Source organism: Leuciscus leuciscus, assembly GCF_965113295.1.
Source record: "Leuciscus leuciscus genome assembly, chromosome: 10".
Taxonomy (NCBI): Eukaryota; Metazoa; Chordata; class Actinopteri; order Cypriniformes; family Leuciscidae; genus Leuciscus; species Leuciscus leuciscus.
This window is the reverse complement of record NC_138734.1, coordinates 32,342,852-32,359,712: the sequence shown is the minus strand read 5'-3', so window position 1 is coordinate 32,359,712 and position 16,861 is coordinate 32,342,852. Positions and strand designations below refer to the sequence as shown.

General features: G+C 38.2%; 1 protein-coding gene across 5 annotated transcripts in view; it reads right to left on the bottom strand.

The window, feature by feature from the left end:
• Positions 1-16,861, bottom strand: part of cdh13 (cadherin 13, H-cadherin (heart)) — a 417,024-nt gene that overhangs the window by 173,819 nt on the left and 226,344 nt on the right. For all 5 annotated transcript variants that reach the window (XM_082181942.1, XM_082181939.1, XM_082181940.1 and 2 more), the window contains exon 7: positions 12,309-12,487. In XM_082181942.1, the coding sequence (XP_082038068.1) occupies positions 12,309-12,487 (179 nt within the window). The remainder of the gene's footprint in view (positions 1-12,308; positions 12,488-16,861) is intronic.

The following is a 16,861-nucleotide window of genomic DNA, read 5'->3' as shown; positions in this document are numbered from 1 at the left end:
AACACTCTCTCCAATATTTTTTGAATTTAGACATATGTTATCAGTTTCTCTGGACATTCTCTATTACTACCTTCAATCAATGACGGTTTATTGAAGCCTGCTGACTGACAGTCCCTCCTAATGGCTGGAAAAGGTACTGTTCAACAGTGGCTATGTAAAGGCAGGCTGAATAACAAAAAACTGCTGTCAACTAAATTAATAGACCGTGCACACAGAACGCTTGTGTTTTAAAAACGTGAACAAAATGGAAAAGAGCGCAGGGTCGAGACGTGTTTTTGAATTAAACTTATTTTAATATGACACAGCGATATTGCTAGCACTGCTCTAGTGCCATCACTGCTCTACACATAGCACACACAAAAACAGTTGGAGCTTAGTGACATGACATTCCATCTCTGACAAATGTGTGTGCGTATGTGAGTGCGCAGCCTGTGAATCCAGCACAGTGGGTCCACTGTTTGGGAAAGCGCTCTAGACTCTGGCAGAGAGACAAAATAGCCCATAGCTACTGATGCCTCTGCCTCCAGCTGTCACCACTGTCATCAGCAGGGGAAATGTACTGAGAAGTTTTAAATTGCGGTTTTATACCAGAACAAGGTAGTACATTGCGGCCATACAAAAACTGCATTACAACATAAGCAAATTTATTGCACTGCCATTATCATTACACCACTGATGATGACATCATCAGCATTGTCCTCTAACTACACAGGTTGGCTCAAAACAGACAATACATTCAAGCAAACAAACAAAAACTACACTGGGTTGGGTTCACGAAATGCATTGCAATTAAATTTAAAGTACATTTAAAAATGACCTCTATTACATCACATTATCAATGACATCAGCATTATCCTCTACCTGTGTTGACTCACAAAATGCACTGCATTTCAAACAAACAAAAACTACCTTAGGTTCTTAAAATGCACTGTTTTATACAAATGGTAGGCTCCATTTAAAAAATAAGATGATTTAATTTATCACCATGAACATCATCATCTCTACATTACTGAGGTCATCATCAGCTCACAAATATTTCAAACACACACACGCACACACTCTAGTAATGTCCATCTATGCTGGCTCACAAAATGCAATGTGAAATGATGCAAAGAAACACATTTGGTATAAAGCATCAATAGAAAATGTCCATTTATAGAGATTTTGTTTAAGAACTTTAAACATAATGCTCAGACAAATAGTACAGCACAACCTGAACAAAATTGCTGGTTTTGGCATGAGGAAAGCATTCCTTTAGGACCCTATTACTTTTGTGAACCGTGCCCAGTGACCCGCTCAGGACGATCAGATCTGACCAAATCCTCCTCTCCACCTCCTCACGAGTCAACCAGTCAGATTGATAAATGAAAAAAAAAAAAGAAAAGAATGATTCCTCTTTCTCATCTGCTGTAACTCACTCTCTCGCTCTCTATGGACACCAGGTGATCTCTGACCCAAAGCTCAGTCAGTAAGAGAAGAAACTCATCACTCACTTCATTACCCTTCAGTCCTCCTGCCTCAACACACAACCGACTCTGTTCTTATCTCAACCCACACAACCATCTGAGACGCATGAATCTGAATGGCTGCATCCCACCCTGGAGATCAGGGCGTGGGCCGGGAGGTGAGGGTTTCTTAGGGTGGGATTAACAGGAAGAGCGGTCAAGCCGATAGGCATGTCCAGGAATTAAAGTCTGACCTTGATGCGTGATACTCTATTTCCACAGTTTGATGAAAGTGCGACCAACTTATAGTCTTCTGATCTAAAGCAAAGCTGGAATCAGAAGTCTACCAGACTTTACTTTTCTCCATTTACACTCACACAATATGGCCTATTTCAGTACTTAGTTTTGTACGCCTCTCTTCTGGCGTGGCCCGGCTTTACAGCTCCCAATAAAACACCAATACACTTTTACAAGCCAGCCGGAGATATTTAAAATACCCACTCATCATTTCCTCCCAGAACATAAGGGTTGTGGTAATTGGAGACATTTGGAACTTCTCGGGATAAGGAGAGACTAGCACCTACCTGCTCAATCCTTATAAATGCAGACAATTGCCCATTATATTATGCCATTATGGGAACAGATTGTGCTTAGATCACTCCCAACTCTTTGCCAGTAACATAAAAGATGCATATTTTACACTTAAAGTGTTACTGCCAAGTCCTGGAGAGTTCAATAGTGCTAAGTCAGTGCATTTGTAAGAGACATGGGCCTCCATGCGGGCCTGCCTGTGAGAACATGAGGACTTTGGCACCTTTATGACACAGAATGGGAGTTTAGAGCTGATTCCAGAACTAAACAAGAGAGCTAAAGGGTACTTGAGAGCTCTACTTCTGTGCCAATAACTCTTCAGGAAGGGACACCATAGCAGGCAAAAGTACCACTGTTATTTATATTTTCTATTTAGTATTTTTCTCTTTGGTTTGTGCTAATGGACATTCAGAGTGTACTAAACTTGTTTGCTCAGTTCATCGAGGTGAATCATAGACAATAGTAATCAATATCAGAGTGTGTCTCTGAAAGTTCTTGTTAGTAAAACTCACAGGAAGGTCCCTAGAAACGTCTTCAAGAGACACAAAATGAGAATTCTATCATTAATTCACCTCCATTTTATTTTTTCAACACAAAATGAGACACTTTAAAGAATGTTTCAAGTACTTTTATCCATACAATAAAAGTCAGTGGGGTCCAAAATCCACTGACTTTCATTGTATGGACAAAACAGGATAATACTGGTGATGCAATCAATGACAGTGATGACATCATATTTTTTTTTCAAAATATTTTTGTGCTCTACATAAGAAAGGAAGTCATGCAGGTTTGGAACAACATAAGGGCAAGTACATATTTTTATTTATTTTCTTTTAAATTGTGAACTATCCCTTTTAATACCTCCCATTCTTCTTCTGTTGTTCATCTCAAAGTTATCTTCTATTTATCGTCTTTCTCCACAAATTTCAACAGTACTCATCTTACATTTTCTTTCTATTTCTGATGTTCCTCACCTTTATTGACTGAGTAGATCAGCGAGGCTCAATTAATAACGGAGAAGGATTAATGGGCTGACCTTTTTTTTTTTCTGCCCACAATTCCCATGGGGCTCAATTTATCTCCAGGAATCCAGAACTAGTGAAAAAAATGTGATTGACACTCCTAACCTTCATTGGGATGTAATCTTCATCTTTAGCACTTGGAGATCTAATTAATTAGTGGAATCTCATTTCCGCGCTAATGCAAGTAGACAGAGGCGTGATAGAGGAGAAAGGGGAGAGAGGGAGTGCGAGGGGAGAGGGAGCCATTTTTAATCACTCAAGATGGACTCCACCTGCTTTATGCACTTTAGGACCACAACTGAACTTTCTGGCTTGCTGTCAAGTAGCTCTCTAGTTAAACCAAGTAAATGTCTAGATTTTAACTCTTGTGCAGTCGAAATCCTTGCGAGAGTGCTTTGTTTGCTCATGGTTACATAGGGGAAGGTTAGGATGAATCTCACAAGAGTTTCCCAACACAGAGACATTACCATCAAGACATTTGCTTCAAGACCCTGGTTTTATGATAGATAAATTAATAAAAATATGATAAATAACTTCAATGAATGTAGAAACTGACCATTAACCAACATGAATAAATGCTGTAAGAGTATGTTGCATTTTGAGTTTGTGACATGCTAATGCATTAAAGGGATAGTTCACTTTGAAATTAAATTTTGGTATGTTTTAGCTTACCTCAAGGGCATCCAAGATGAAGGTGTCTTTGTTTCCGCAGTAGTTCACAGAGTTCCGAGATCACGTCCGGCGCTTTCCGGCGCTTGCGCAGACTAAGCCAGAACGCGCGCACGCGTCGCGCACGCGTCACACACCAGGACGCGCGCGCGCCCTCAGATCACTTGGACGTGGTTGTGTAGAGGTAAAAACGATATAAATACTGTTCGTTTTCTCACACAAACCGCTCGTTTCGTGTCTTAGGCCATCAATGTGTACTTACGATGGAGAATTGTTACATTTGGACTTCACTGTGCGTGCTCTTTGAGGTGGTGACCATAGACCTGCATTATATGACTGACAGACAAGAACGGTTTGACCTAAAAATATCAAAATTGAAACTACTGCGGAAACAAAGACACCTTTATCTTGGATGCCCTTGAGGTAAGCTTAAACATACCAAAATTTAATTTCAAAGTGAACTATCCCTTTAACTCATATTATTAACCAAGTAACACTGTAAAATGTTACCTTATGGTTAAATCCTTCTTTTTGTCCATGGCAGAGCACACATATGGCAACAGTAGACGTGTAGGAGAAAATGACAAGACTGGAAGTCTTGACTGACTGAAGTCAAGACTGGAACCGAAGGAGAGAAAAAAATTGCACCTTTCTCTAGTGTATAGAAATTGACAAAGTTTAGTTTAGAGTCTATCATAAGATTGAGTTTCTCGTGTTCTTCAGACCCCTGGGCTTGATGGAATGGGTGAAGTTTTCATGAGTATAACGTCAAAGGCCCAGCACTGACATTTGGTGACTGGCATCATGTGTCTAATGACAATGTGTCACAATGAAAATGACAAATGTTTCTGACAGAGCCTCCCAGCATTGGGACAAAATAGCCACACACACACAAAAAAAGTTTGAATGGCATTTATAGTGAAAATCTTCTCATAACTACTGAAATAATTCAGCTATTTAATTTCTGATGCAAGTATATTGAAGAATAATTTTGGATATCATTAATAAAGCCCCAGGTAAAAATGAATTTAAAATTATAAATAACAGAGAGGGGAATTTTGCTGAATAAAAGACAGAGCATATTTAAAACCAATCCTGGGGCAATCCTAGAGTATTCTCCGTCCTGCAAAAACTCACTCACAAGTCTATTTCCTACACAACTAAACTCGATCTTTACATAATAATGACTGAGTAAATGACAATTTATATCTTTTATGCAGTGAAGTGCACATCAAATCATGCAATAATGCAGTATTTTCAATCGCCGCCCACACCCCTCCTCCGTTCCCTGTAATATTTGCATTTAGATGACATAACATAATAACTCAGGAACCACCTGCAGGAGTAAATATTTTGCTGTCTGTTTTGTCTAGCCGTCCTGCCAAACACAATGATTCATTAACTGAGAGTGGGGAAGAATCTTCATATGGTGACTGACATTCAATTATGCGAGAGAGATCAGATTAAAAAGAAGTCCAAAAAGCATGTCTGAAAAGGCTATTTTGCGGGCGAGCGCGGAGGGGAGGCTGGAGCTGTAATTTGAACGACCGTTTGGGTCCTGGCTGAACGTGGCGACAGTAAGGGAAATCACAACGCTACGACCTCACAGTAATTGGATGTCTATTGAGTGTCAGTGCATGTGCCCGCACCAGGAATGCGTAAAGATGCGTTTATATGCAGTTTATTTTCATTTGATGATGCTTGTAAAATGGGCCTTAAATCGCAAAGTCTGTCCGTAATCATTGCATTAAATTTGTATTATTACAAAACCAACAAGCTTTAAAATTCACACTTTGATCATAAACCCTGCAACATATCAATTGATTATGTGATATTAAAATGGTTGTAAGAGCTTGAAACAATATTCACACAATTGCTGTTAAATGTGCCATTGAGAGGCAATAATATCGTTCTTGCACACACACGCACACACACACACACACACACACCTTTAGCTCTGTTTCAAAACCTGATCTAGACAGATTTTAAGGCAACATACAGTAGGTGCATTCCTGATGTGAAGACTGAGGCAACATTGTATGTAGAAAAGGCATTCAAAATTCCCTTTCAATAAAAGCATCTGCTAAATGCATAAAATAAAATACAAATATGTAATAGTATAATATTAGTGGAGTTTGCATGTTCTCCCTGTGTCTGCGTGGGTTTCCTCCGGGTGCTCCGGTTTCCCCCACAATCTAAAAACATGAAGTATAAGTGAATTGAAGACGCTAAATTGTCCCAAGCCATGTAATGGGGAGGGTTGGGGAAAGACCTGCCGATCTACCCCGGAAAAATCACTGGCAAAAAAATTAATGGACAGTCTCTCAAGAGACGTACGTATATACAGTATCAAGAGATTGCCATAGAATTACCAAGTCGGATATGACTGAAATGGTAATAGATAATATTTTGTAAATACCAAAATATATTAATGGTATAAATATACTATTTTATTCAATATTTGTATGCTATATGTGTTTTTTTATTCTTACCAGCATCATTAGCTTAACAGCACGCTGATGTCAAACTCAGCCTATGTAGTTGACAGCACTGCAGCTCACTAGGATTCAGAACAGAGCTCTTATCTGACCACAGACTGGCCATCAGAAGCAGGACTGTAATGATTAGACATACTCCATAAGAGGACTGCCAGAACTCTGTCACAAGGTATTGATTTTAAGATGTCTATTTTGCTACTGTGTCATTTGGGCTTATGAAACAAAGGTGGAGCTACTCTGCCTGTCAATCGGCTGTCAGATTTAGTGGCAGGCATCTGACTGCCAGGACCGGGAACAGATGCGCTGTGGGTAGCCACCGATAGCAGACTGACCAACGAAATTAGTTTGAGGAGGTCCATACGATGACCACCCCCCGACGCGAGTCTGCAATCTGTCAGCCTGTCTAAATAAAACTGAAAACTAAACTTCAAACAGAATTCCATGCCTCTGATTAGAAACTCTTATGAAACTTTTATGATAATAAATATCATAAGAAAGAGTATCATTTGTTCAGTGTCCTAATGAAATATCACTCATTGATTTTGTGATTTTCTTTGAATAAAATAAACATTATAAATGAATCAAATAAAAATACTAGGACATTAGGGGTGTTACGATACCCTCATGTCACGATTCAATACATATCACTATACTTGAACTCATGATAAGATATTATTGCAATACTCCAAGACATTTGATAAAAGGTTAACAAAAAATGTACTGTTGATTAAAATGCTAAATTTGATATTACATTGTGGGTGTAAATGAATAGGCTTGGACTTGGTGTTGGTAACCCAATACACAGGACAATGGTGACATTAGAATCAAAATATTCATGATTCCAAAGCTGAAAATACAGAATTATTTTAGACGAATACGCTTGCACTCTGTCACTGACTAGATATATTTAAAATAATGCAGGCCACATTTTACTGGTAACATAAGACATTTGGCATTATCAGGACCCACAAATATTCCCCCATTGCATTATTATGCATTATATTCAACATTATATAGGCTATAGCAGTTTAATGTAGTACTGACACTAAAACTCTGAAAACCTGAATTTTTTTCTCACACAGTAATATTTATTTTGGGTGAACAATAAATATTGTCACTATCCACGATACATATTGTTGCATTTTTGTATTGCGGAATATTGTGACAATATATTGTTACACCCCTAAAAATATTTCAAGAAAAAAACACAAACAAATAATAAAATAAAAAATAAATATTATAATATAATTTTAGAATTAAATACAAAAATGTAATTAAATTAATTACATACAAATTAACATACATTAACAATTTTAAATTAAATATATTAAATTAATTGCATTAACACAAATAAAATAAAATATAAAACAAAAAAATTAGGAGTACTTCTATTTTTGACTACATTCAAAGCTAAATGCTCACACACACATAATCACACGCAGACATCGGCACACAGCCCCGTTAATGATCAGAATGTGGTGAAACGGAAACACTGTGTGATCATTTACATTACTCTGTGTTCCTCGCCAAAAGGCAATGTGTGTAGGATCAGTGCAGCAAGCTTCTGAACCAATCAGATCAGAGGAAAAGATCAATCCATGACAGGTGCATGTGATGATCATCCTTTGCATCTTTTTGAAAGAGTGTCTGCTGTCTGCTTCACATGGACAGATGATAGTTTGAGAGCTGGATTTGGGCTTATATAGCAGCTTTTGGTTTCCATTTAACTATAAATGATATCCCACATAGTTGATCGCTACGATGACATAAGACGAACACGTTTAACCAAGCTGTGATGTTCCTATTTATGACAACAGGGTTTTACCTGATTAATCTTACATTAGGAACATCAGGCACTGTACCAGAAGCTTAGAACACCAAGCTACAAACACTATTAGTCACGCATGCTGATCTGAAAGATAGCGGAAAGAACAGGCACTTTTGACCTGTCAAGAGAAATGCGTGCACTGAGAAAACTCTCTCCATGGTGCTTTCGCAAGTTGTTGACAAGCCATTAGCTGAACTAGCCAAACTGACATTATTGCAGAATAGTTTGATGTGAGCATGAATTCAATTAATTAGATCAACCTGTCCGATTCTTGCGAGGAATAAATGTGCATTTCTTGACTAGATTTGGCTTGAGAGAGTTCAGAGACAAACTAGATTATACAATTCTGCATGTATACAATTACAGTGAATTTCCAGGCAGCATGGTGGGTGGAGGTAATATTGTAAAAGTCAGAGCCCGTCTACGGAGAGCCTTGGCACTTCCTATTAGCCCCATTGTATCGATCTTGGTTGCAGTTCCATTAGAATTCCACTGGAGGTGATCGCGGGCGAGTGCAGACTGAATGGGAGTCTATGGGGCTAGACGGCTAAATGTGTCTCTTTCACCCGATTGCTGTTGAGAAATCTCAAATTTTATTGTAGGTTTTGCCAGTTCAACATGGGTTATAGGTCGAAAATTGAATGAACGAGTACTTATGTCCTTTCGATTTCTTACAGGTTGAGTTGTTGTTGCCCATAACACGCTAGCATTCTGCTAATGAACGCTGATTGGTCAGTGAAGGACTGATTACGACCAGAGATACCGCTTGATGGCATCGTGGCATCCGAAGCAGGACCAGAAACAAACAAAACAAAAACTCTTCTAGAACGTGTATTTACCTGTGTCAGCTGTGTTGTCGATGCCTCGAGAGAAAAGAAAGTGCAGAGCGCGAAAGCACCAACGCGACTGAAGGATTGCCGTAAAGCAGTATCTCTGGTCGTACGATGTGTATGACGTCATTGACACTTTAAAAGACTTTTTAAAGCAAATAAGTGACTCTAAAAAATCTAATACCCAGTAATGTGTAATTTCTTTGCATCTCCTTTCGAATACAACATTCAAATTACTAGACAAAAAATTATATCCTGAGAAAAGTGGATTTTGATGGGTATAGCGCCATAGACCTCCATTCATTCTGCACTCGCCTGCGAGCGCCCCCGCATGGACAGAGACGTGTTACTGCAGCCAGTCCAGAAACCGGAAGTGAGCAGAGAGTGCCAATTCTCTTCCTATTAGACATTCTCTGGTAAAAGTGTAGTTAGGGAACTTTCAAAATACCAACACATTTCTGGCAATGAAACTCCTCTAGTTGTAATTATAGCAGAGAACCGCACACGCAGCATGCCCGTCACACACCTGTCTACTTAAAACACCTAAAATCCCCTGGAGCTCTTTGTGTAAAACATCTGTCACACATATGAGATCAACTGCGACGAAGCACAGACTCGTGGGAATCGGGCAGAGGAAGCATGGTGTCAGTAAGACGTAGCGGTGACAGTGAAAGTTAGCAGAGTTTGTCAACTTCCAGTGCTTCGCTATAAAGAAATCAGAATAAACAGCTACATTCAGACACCTTTCATGTAACATTTTAATTATAATGTCAACTCGACTATCAAACGTGCTCTCGACTGCACACAAACATGCATTTAATGACGGCTTCGCTCTGTTCCAGCTGAGGGGTTTTCTACTGGCCTTGTCGGACACAGCCGATGCTAGTGGATAAGTGTGTATAACCTCAATTAAAGCATGCTCTAAATGTCTGACAACAGCTAATATTCCTCTTCCAGCAGCGGGCCGAATTGATGTTCCTTCATTCGTCACCCTGCAGAAAAAGCAATCATGCTGTTGTCTCGCTCTGCTTAGGAGCTGGAAAGCTCTGCCTCCAGTTGCTCATTAGCATGCACCGCTAACACCTCCTGTCCTCAAGACACCGTAGCATCTCCCCTGCATTCATCCAACCTCCCGTCTCTTCTCTACATTAAAAACACTGCTTTTATATGCCGACGAATCTGCTCTAATATTCTTGCTCTAAAGGTTGTTTGAAGATAGTTAAACATTTAAACACACCAGTTATTGTATTTCCCCCTCATGTTTGCTGTTGTTATGCTTGCTTATTTGCACAGCTCGGTTTGAACAGAAAGCCTCCATTCCTCCATTCTGTCGGCCCTCCTGTTAGAGGTTCTTCTCATGGCGCTTTAAGAAAGCAGCCAGTCTTTAAAACATTCAAATGGTTTTTTTTTTTTTTTAAATATCTGGATCACATTTGATAAATTTACCATTCGTGTCACATGGAAAATTCATTTGCAGACACAAGACCTGTGCTGATTGACATGCCAGAGCAGCAGTGTAAAGATATTCCAGAATAGCAAATGTTTGCTGAGAAATTTGAATCCAGAACTAACATTGCTAACATTAGGTAAACTTGCTGTAGACCATCAAATACACACTTTCTAAATGACAGAAATCTTGAAAGATAAATAGAAAGTATTTCAAAACTGAACAGCAAAAACAAAGAGAATGGAAGGAATTTACAATAAGATTCAATTTGTTAACTTTAGTTAGTGCATTAGGCATCACAAATTCACAATTAACGAGTATTTTTATGTTAAACAATTATATATATATATAAAAAAATATATACAATTGTTATATACACTTGTTATCTTTTATGCTCACCAATGCTGCGTTTATTTAATCACTATAAAAATACATTAGAACACTTATATTTTGAAATATTATTGCAACTTAAAAGAAATGTTTTCAATTTAAATATATTTTATGGTCTAATTTATTTATATAATGTTAAAGCTGAATTTTCAGCACTTCAGTAACATTATCCTTCAGAAATCATTCTATTATGCTGATTTGGTGCTAACGAAATATTTCTTATCATTATCAAAGTTAAAAATAGTTGTGCTGCCTCACAAGGAGGATTCAAGAACACACATATATATATATATATATATATATATTTTTTTTTTTTTTTTTATTTTTTTTTTTATTTTTTTTTTTATTATAATACACACTCACTGGCCACTTTATTAGTTATACCAATTTGAGATGTTTTAAGCTTTGTGACATTGTGTTATCCTCCTGGAAGTAGCCATCAGAAAATGAGTACACTGTGGTGATAAAGTGATGGATTTGGTAAGCAACAATACTCAGATAGCCTGTGGCCTTTAAATGGTGCTCAGTTAGTACTAAGGGGCCAAAAAAGTGGCAAGAAAATATCGCCCACACCATAACACCACCACCACCAGCCTGAAGCGCTGATACAATTCTGACCCTACCATCTGAATGTCATAGCAGAAATTGAGACTCATCAGACCAGGCAATGTTGGTCTAATTTGGTGAGTCCATTCAAATTATAGCCTAAATTCCCTGTTCTCGGCTAACAGGAGTGGCACCCGCTGTGGTCTTCTGCTGCTGTAGCCCATCCGCTTCAAGGTTTCAAAGTGTTATGCGTTCAGAGATGCTCGTCTGCATAACTCAGTTGTAACAAATGGTTATTTGAGTTACTGTTGTTTGGCATTATCGCCCACAGAACTGCAGCTCACTGAATATTTTCACCTCTTTTCTGGACCATTCTATGTAAACCCTAGAGATGGTTGTTGGTGAAAATCCCAGTAGATCAACAGTTTCTGAAATACCCAGACTAGCCCATCTGGCACCAACAAACATGCCACGTTCAAAGTCACTTAATTCACCTTTCTTCCCCAGTCTGATGCTCAGTTTGAACTTCAGCAGATCGTCCTGACCATGTCTGCATGCCTAAATGCATTGAGTTGCTGACATGTGATTGGCTGATTAGATATTTGCATTAATGAGCAGTTAAACGGGTGTAACTAAAAGTATGTAAATAAAGTGGCCTATAATTTGTTCATTCATATTAATTTCATATTCATTCATAGTTTGTTATGAATATATTGTTAATTTAATTTAATTTATACTTAAACATTAACCTCAGTCTGTTCATTGAATCTTGTTGTAAAGTGTTACAGAAGAAAAACTGAATTTAAGAGCAGGATTAATTGCCCAAAATAACATTACTGCCTTTCTCCATCAGCTCCATCATAATATTTCCACCTGATACAAAAGTTTATGCATGACATCACCAGCTGTGGAGGGGGCTTTGTCTTATGGTACATACGGAGGCCCCAAGATTCACGGTACACCACTAATTGAAAACATACAATGACGTACAGCTTATGTCTATCCAACAATAAAAAAAGAGGAACTCAAAGAAAGCGCATACCTCTCTATCGAGCTGGTGGGGTGATATCACGGTGACAATGTCGCCTCTTTCCGGGTCGATGTAGAACATATTGGGTGAAGGTTTATCGGGTTGCTGTCTCACGATGATGTAGCGCAGCACGGCGTTGTCCGTGTTGGGATCGTCTGCGTCGTAAGCCGTCATGGTCATCACTGTAGTGCCTGCCAAAAACAATTTGAAAACCGATGAGTTATAATGGAGACAAATGAGCAGGATGCTACTCTATTTGGTGCCAACTTTATCCTTAAGGTTTTATCTGTACACCGACACCACTTGTAAAGCCATTTTTCATTAAACCGCACAGCCAAACGAAACTGTAATCAATCGAAACAACGTTTGAATGGGGCTTCAGGGCAGACAGAAAATCCAGAAGAGCAAAGCTCCACTTCTAAGAGGCTGTGTTCTGATTCTCCCAACACAGTTGAGTTTTATATTGTACTGCATCTAAAATAAGGATGCCGTTCTTGGCAGATGAATTGTAATCCTAGTCAATCCTTGACATATCTGCTCGCCTCCTTTCTTAGACGTGGCCCCTGAAATGAACAGCGGCTCGACGGTATCCGGAGAGAGGCTGATATCTCAGTTCAGGTGGCGTCTGTTCATCTATTTCATTTTCCTTCCATCTCATCTGAATGTGCTCAGCCGCAAAAGTGGGCCGCAAATGGAGCCGGAGCCTCTCAAAGTCACAGTGACCAGACAGTGACATGAAGCTAAGTCATATCTATCTCCTGAAGTTAATGGCCTCTATCACTGACGTTAACCTCGCGATCAGCCTTTACGAGAGCTCCTGCACTGTACGGCATAAATCCAGAAGGCTCCAAAAAGACATACACAAAAAAAAAGTTTTAAAAAAAATGGGGAGGAAATGTGCTGAACACCCTCAAATAGGAATATTAGCATCTTAGAGTGAATGAGTAAAAGGCAATTATAAGTAATTAAGGGAGAAGTGGGTTTCTGCAAGGGAAGAGAGATGGTATTAGGCGGCGGTTAAGAAGTACACCTCTAATGATTAATTACACATGCTGAAGCGCATAGCAGGGCTCTCTCGTGACCCCGCTAGTCAAGGCGAGCGGTTCCACTTCACTGTTCGTTTACTCCAAGTTATACGACCTCCGTGTTCGTAGATACACACACTGACACACATTCGAGTGCGTGCCGACCATGCAAGCGCACACACAGACACGTACAACCCCTTTCTCTCAGACGAGAGCACTCATGCTCAGCTTTATGAAGGGCAACTTTATGTTTAAAAACCCTGTTAGTCATCAGATGGTTTTGTTCTTGTCATTTGTTTGTTGTACTTGTCAGTTGTAGGCTAGAAAAATGTAATCAAATGGCAATTAACCACATTAATTGAAACGCTGCCATTCAAAGTTTGGGGTATAGATGTTTTTTTTTTATATATATATAAATAAATTCATACTTTTATTCAACAAGGATGCATTAAATAGATTAAAAGTGACAGTAAAGACATGCATAATGTTATTAATCAAAGAATCATGAAAAAAATGTATTATAGTTTCTACAAAAACATTAGGCAACTGTTTTCAACATTGATAATAATAATAAATGAGCACAAAACAGCATATCAAAATGATTTCTGAAGGATCATGTGACACTAAAGACTGCTGAAAACTCAGCTTTGACATCACAGGAATGAAATACATTTTAAAATAGAAAACAATGTAATAGTATTTCACAATATTACTCTTTTTACTGTATTTGCGATCAAATAAATGCAGCCTTGGTGAGCATAAGATACTTTTTTTCTACAACATAACATTTTTCCAACCCAAAACTTTTAAATGGTAGTATATATCAATATTTACTGAGAAAAGCAAATGCATGACTAACAGACTCTACATAAAGGTCAGATGATACAGTTAATTGCATTCATTTTTATCCTATCACATCATTTTTATTTTGAATATATATTTAGTATCTGAACATGAACATGTAAAATAGCTAAAGCAAACTTTTCTTTGACCTGTATTTGTCCTTCAGAAATGTCTAAACACCAGAAAAAAGTACATTTGCTTGAAAAAGATAAAGAGTTCCTTTTATGTCTTAGCTCAGTTAAATCAATGACTGTAAATTCTGCGCATCATTGCTCAGCTTAAAAAAAAAAAAAAACCTGTATTCAAAGACATTTTAACGACTTTTAAAGAGATTTAAAGAAAATTGAGACACAATTACTTCACACTGATCTGGACAAGATTGGGAACTCTGTAAACTGAACGTGGCCATTAGGACGTGGTATTGAATCACAAAGTAAGTCTAGTTATCGCTGTCTGTGAAAAGTAGTCCTGTCCAAATAGGGCTTTAAAAAAAACTAAAAAAATCTCAACACTGTTTATGTATAGAATATATTTATAATCAAGAAAATGTACAACTGTACAAATATTTGAATAGCACAATGAACCTAATCACCACATGACCACTTGATTGTGATTCACCGTTCAATCTGGTTCCTGTAGTTCTATTAACATGTTGTCCTCCTGCACCCTCATAAAGATAAAAAAAGAGAAGCCTTGAGGTATTTAGCGCTCATCAATATGAACCATGACAAAAGCCATCAGCTCCCATCAGCACACACATAAATCAACAAGCGGATCTAATTGGCTGATGGGAAGGGCCAGAAAGTGAATGCAAATCACTGCTACGCAATTATGAGGCAATTATGTCAAAGCTGAGCCCAATTCAGGAGCTATTGTCTTCCTTTATGAAGTCCATACTCTCCCCAGCGCCAAGCCGGAATCAATGTTAACTACATTGGAAGGTTTAATGGGAGGACCTGAAATGGCTAGACTTGAATCTGCGGGTCTCCATTACTGTATTATCAACTCTGTTCATCTAATTGGGGCTATGGGATCAGTCAGAGTGAGGACTTTTTCTTTCTGGCTCTTTCTTTCTCCCTTTTAATTCCACCATCTTGTCACACTGAACAAGAGGCAGAACATTGAAATGAATAATGTCTCATAAGATGCCTGACTTGAGCGGTTAATTTGATATCAGGTTCTGTGTCTAACTCTGCATTAACTAAGGCACTTTGTTGGCATGCTGAAATCAACCGCAGTATGAACAGGTAAGTATCCCCCTTTTCTTTTCTCATGCCAAACATTCAGACTTGCTGTGGCTATACCTGCAGCAATGTCTTTATCTGTTGCACACACTCTTCTCATCCTCTCATTCTGTCGCTCTCTGATGTTGCAGAAGAATGTATTGTTTGGAAGATCGAGGCATTTTAGTGGGCATCTCTGCCTTCTGCCAACAGCTGAAGCCCGGTGGGTGCCAATCACAGTGCCCCACTCCAGAACCGAAGGCAGTGGTGTACCATCCAAAACCGTGGGCTTCTCCACAGGGTGCCTTCCACTTCGACATGGCCCCAGCTGCCTTAAATCAAGCGCTAGCTAAAAAGCAGGGCCCTTCAGCTTTTGTGGAGGAGAGGTTTTACATAATAACAACTCAAAGTGTGTCACGGCATTAAAAAGGCATATTTATATCCTGATAACGACAGTTCAGGCCAGAAGGCAAAGAAATCAGACCCGTTTTCTTCTTTCTCTTTCTTATTCTCAATCTGTTGCTCTTGTTCCCTCTTTTTTCTTGTTTCTTCTCAAAGGCAGTGAGTTAAAGTATTTCAGTGGGTTATTTGCTAAGTACATGCAATCTAGTTTAACAAAGCACTAAACTAAATTTTAAATGACATTTAAATTAAGGCAATAGCTGTTTAAATCCAAATTGTGAATTTAATTTGCCTGGCACAATTAGGGATAGTTTCATCAAAAATGAAAATGATCATTGTATGGAAAAGCTGCTTTATCCACAAATTGTTTAGTGATATTCAGATTTATAAAAATTTTTGCATAAACTAAAAATTATTCCAGGAAATGCATGTTTATGGAAAGGCAGGGTGGGTATAACTTAAGAGATGAATTCAACTTTATAAAGCTCAAAATAAGAACAACTCATGCATCACTATTTGTGGAGTGAGGTTGTGGAACAGTTTGGAGCAGGTGTTAAAATATTGTACAAACATTAAACAGTTTAAAAAGTTGTATAAACACTTTATTAAAAGGATATGAGGATGAACAGGTGTTATTGTGAGAGTGGGTTATAATACTGATTGAATTGGGATGTGTGATTATAGGGTGATGGGTTGTTTGGTGTTACATGTTTCTGCTTCATCCCGCTCCTTTTCGGACATATTGTAATTATAGTTTATAATACTTTATATACATTGTTTTTTCCTTCGGTATGTTGCAACATGCTTATTGTATTTGTATATTTTAGTTTATTTGTATCTTTTCTTGTTCAAAATAAAAGAAAGTTTATTTCTTATGCAAGCTATTCCTTTAAAAATATAACCAATGTTGGAAAGTAGGCGGTAAACAGAATTTTATTAATAAATAAAACAATAATTAAATGCTTTTGCAATTGGTGCACTGTATAGTTTAGCACAGTTTGGGCTTTTTAAAGAGTCGATTCAGGTGCGTGAATCTCAGTGGTGGAGTGATCCTGTGCATTCCCATAATAGT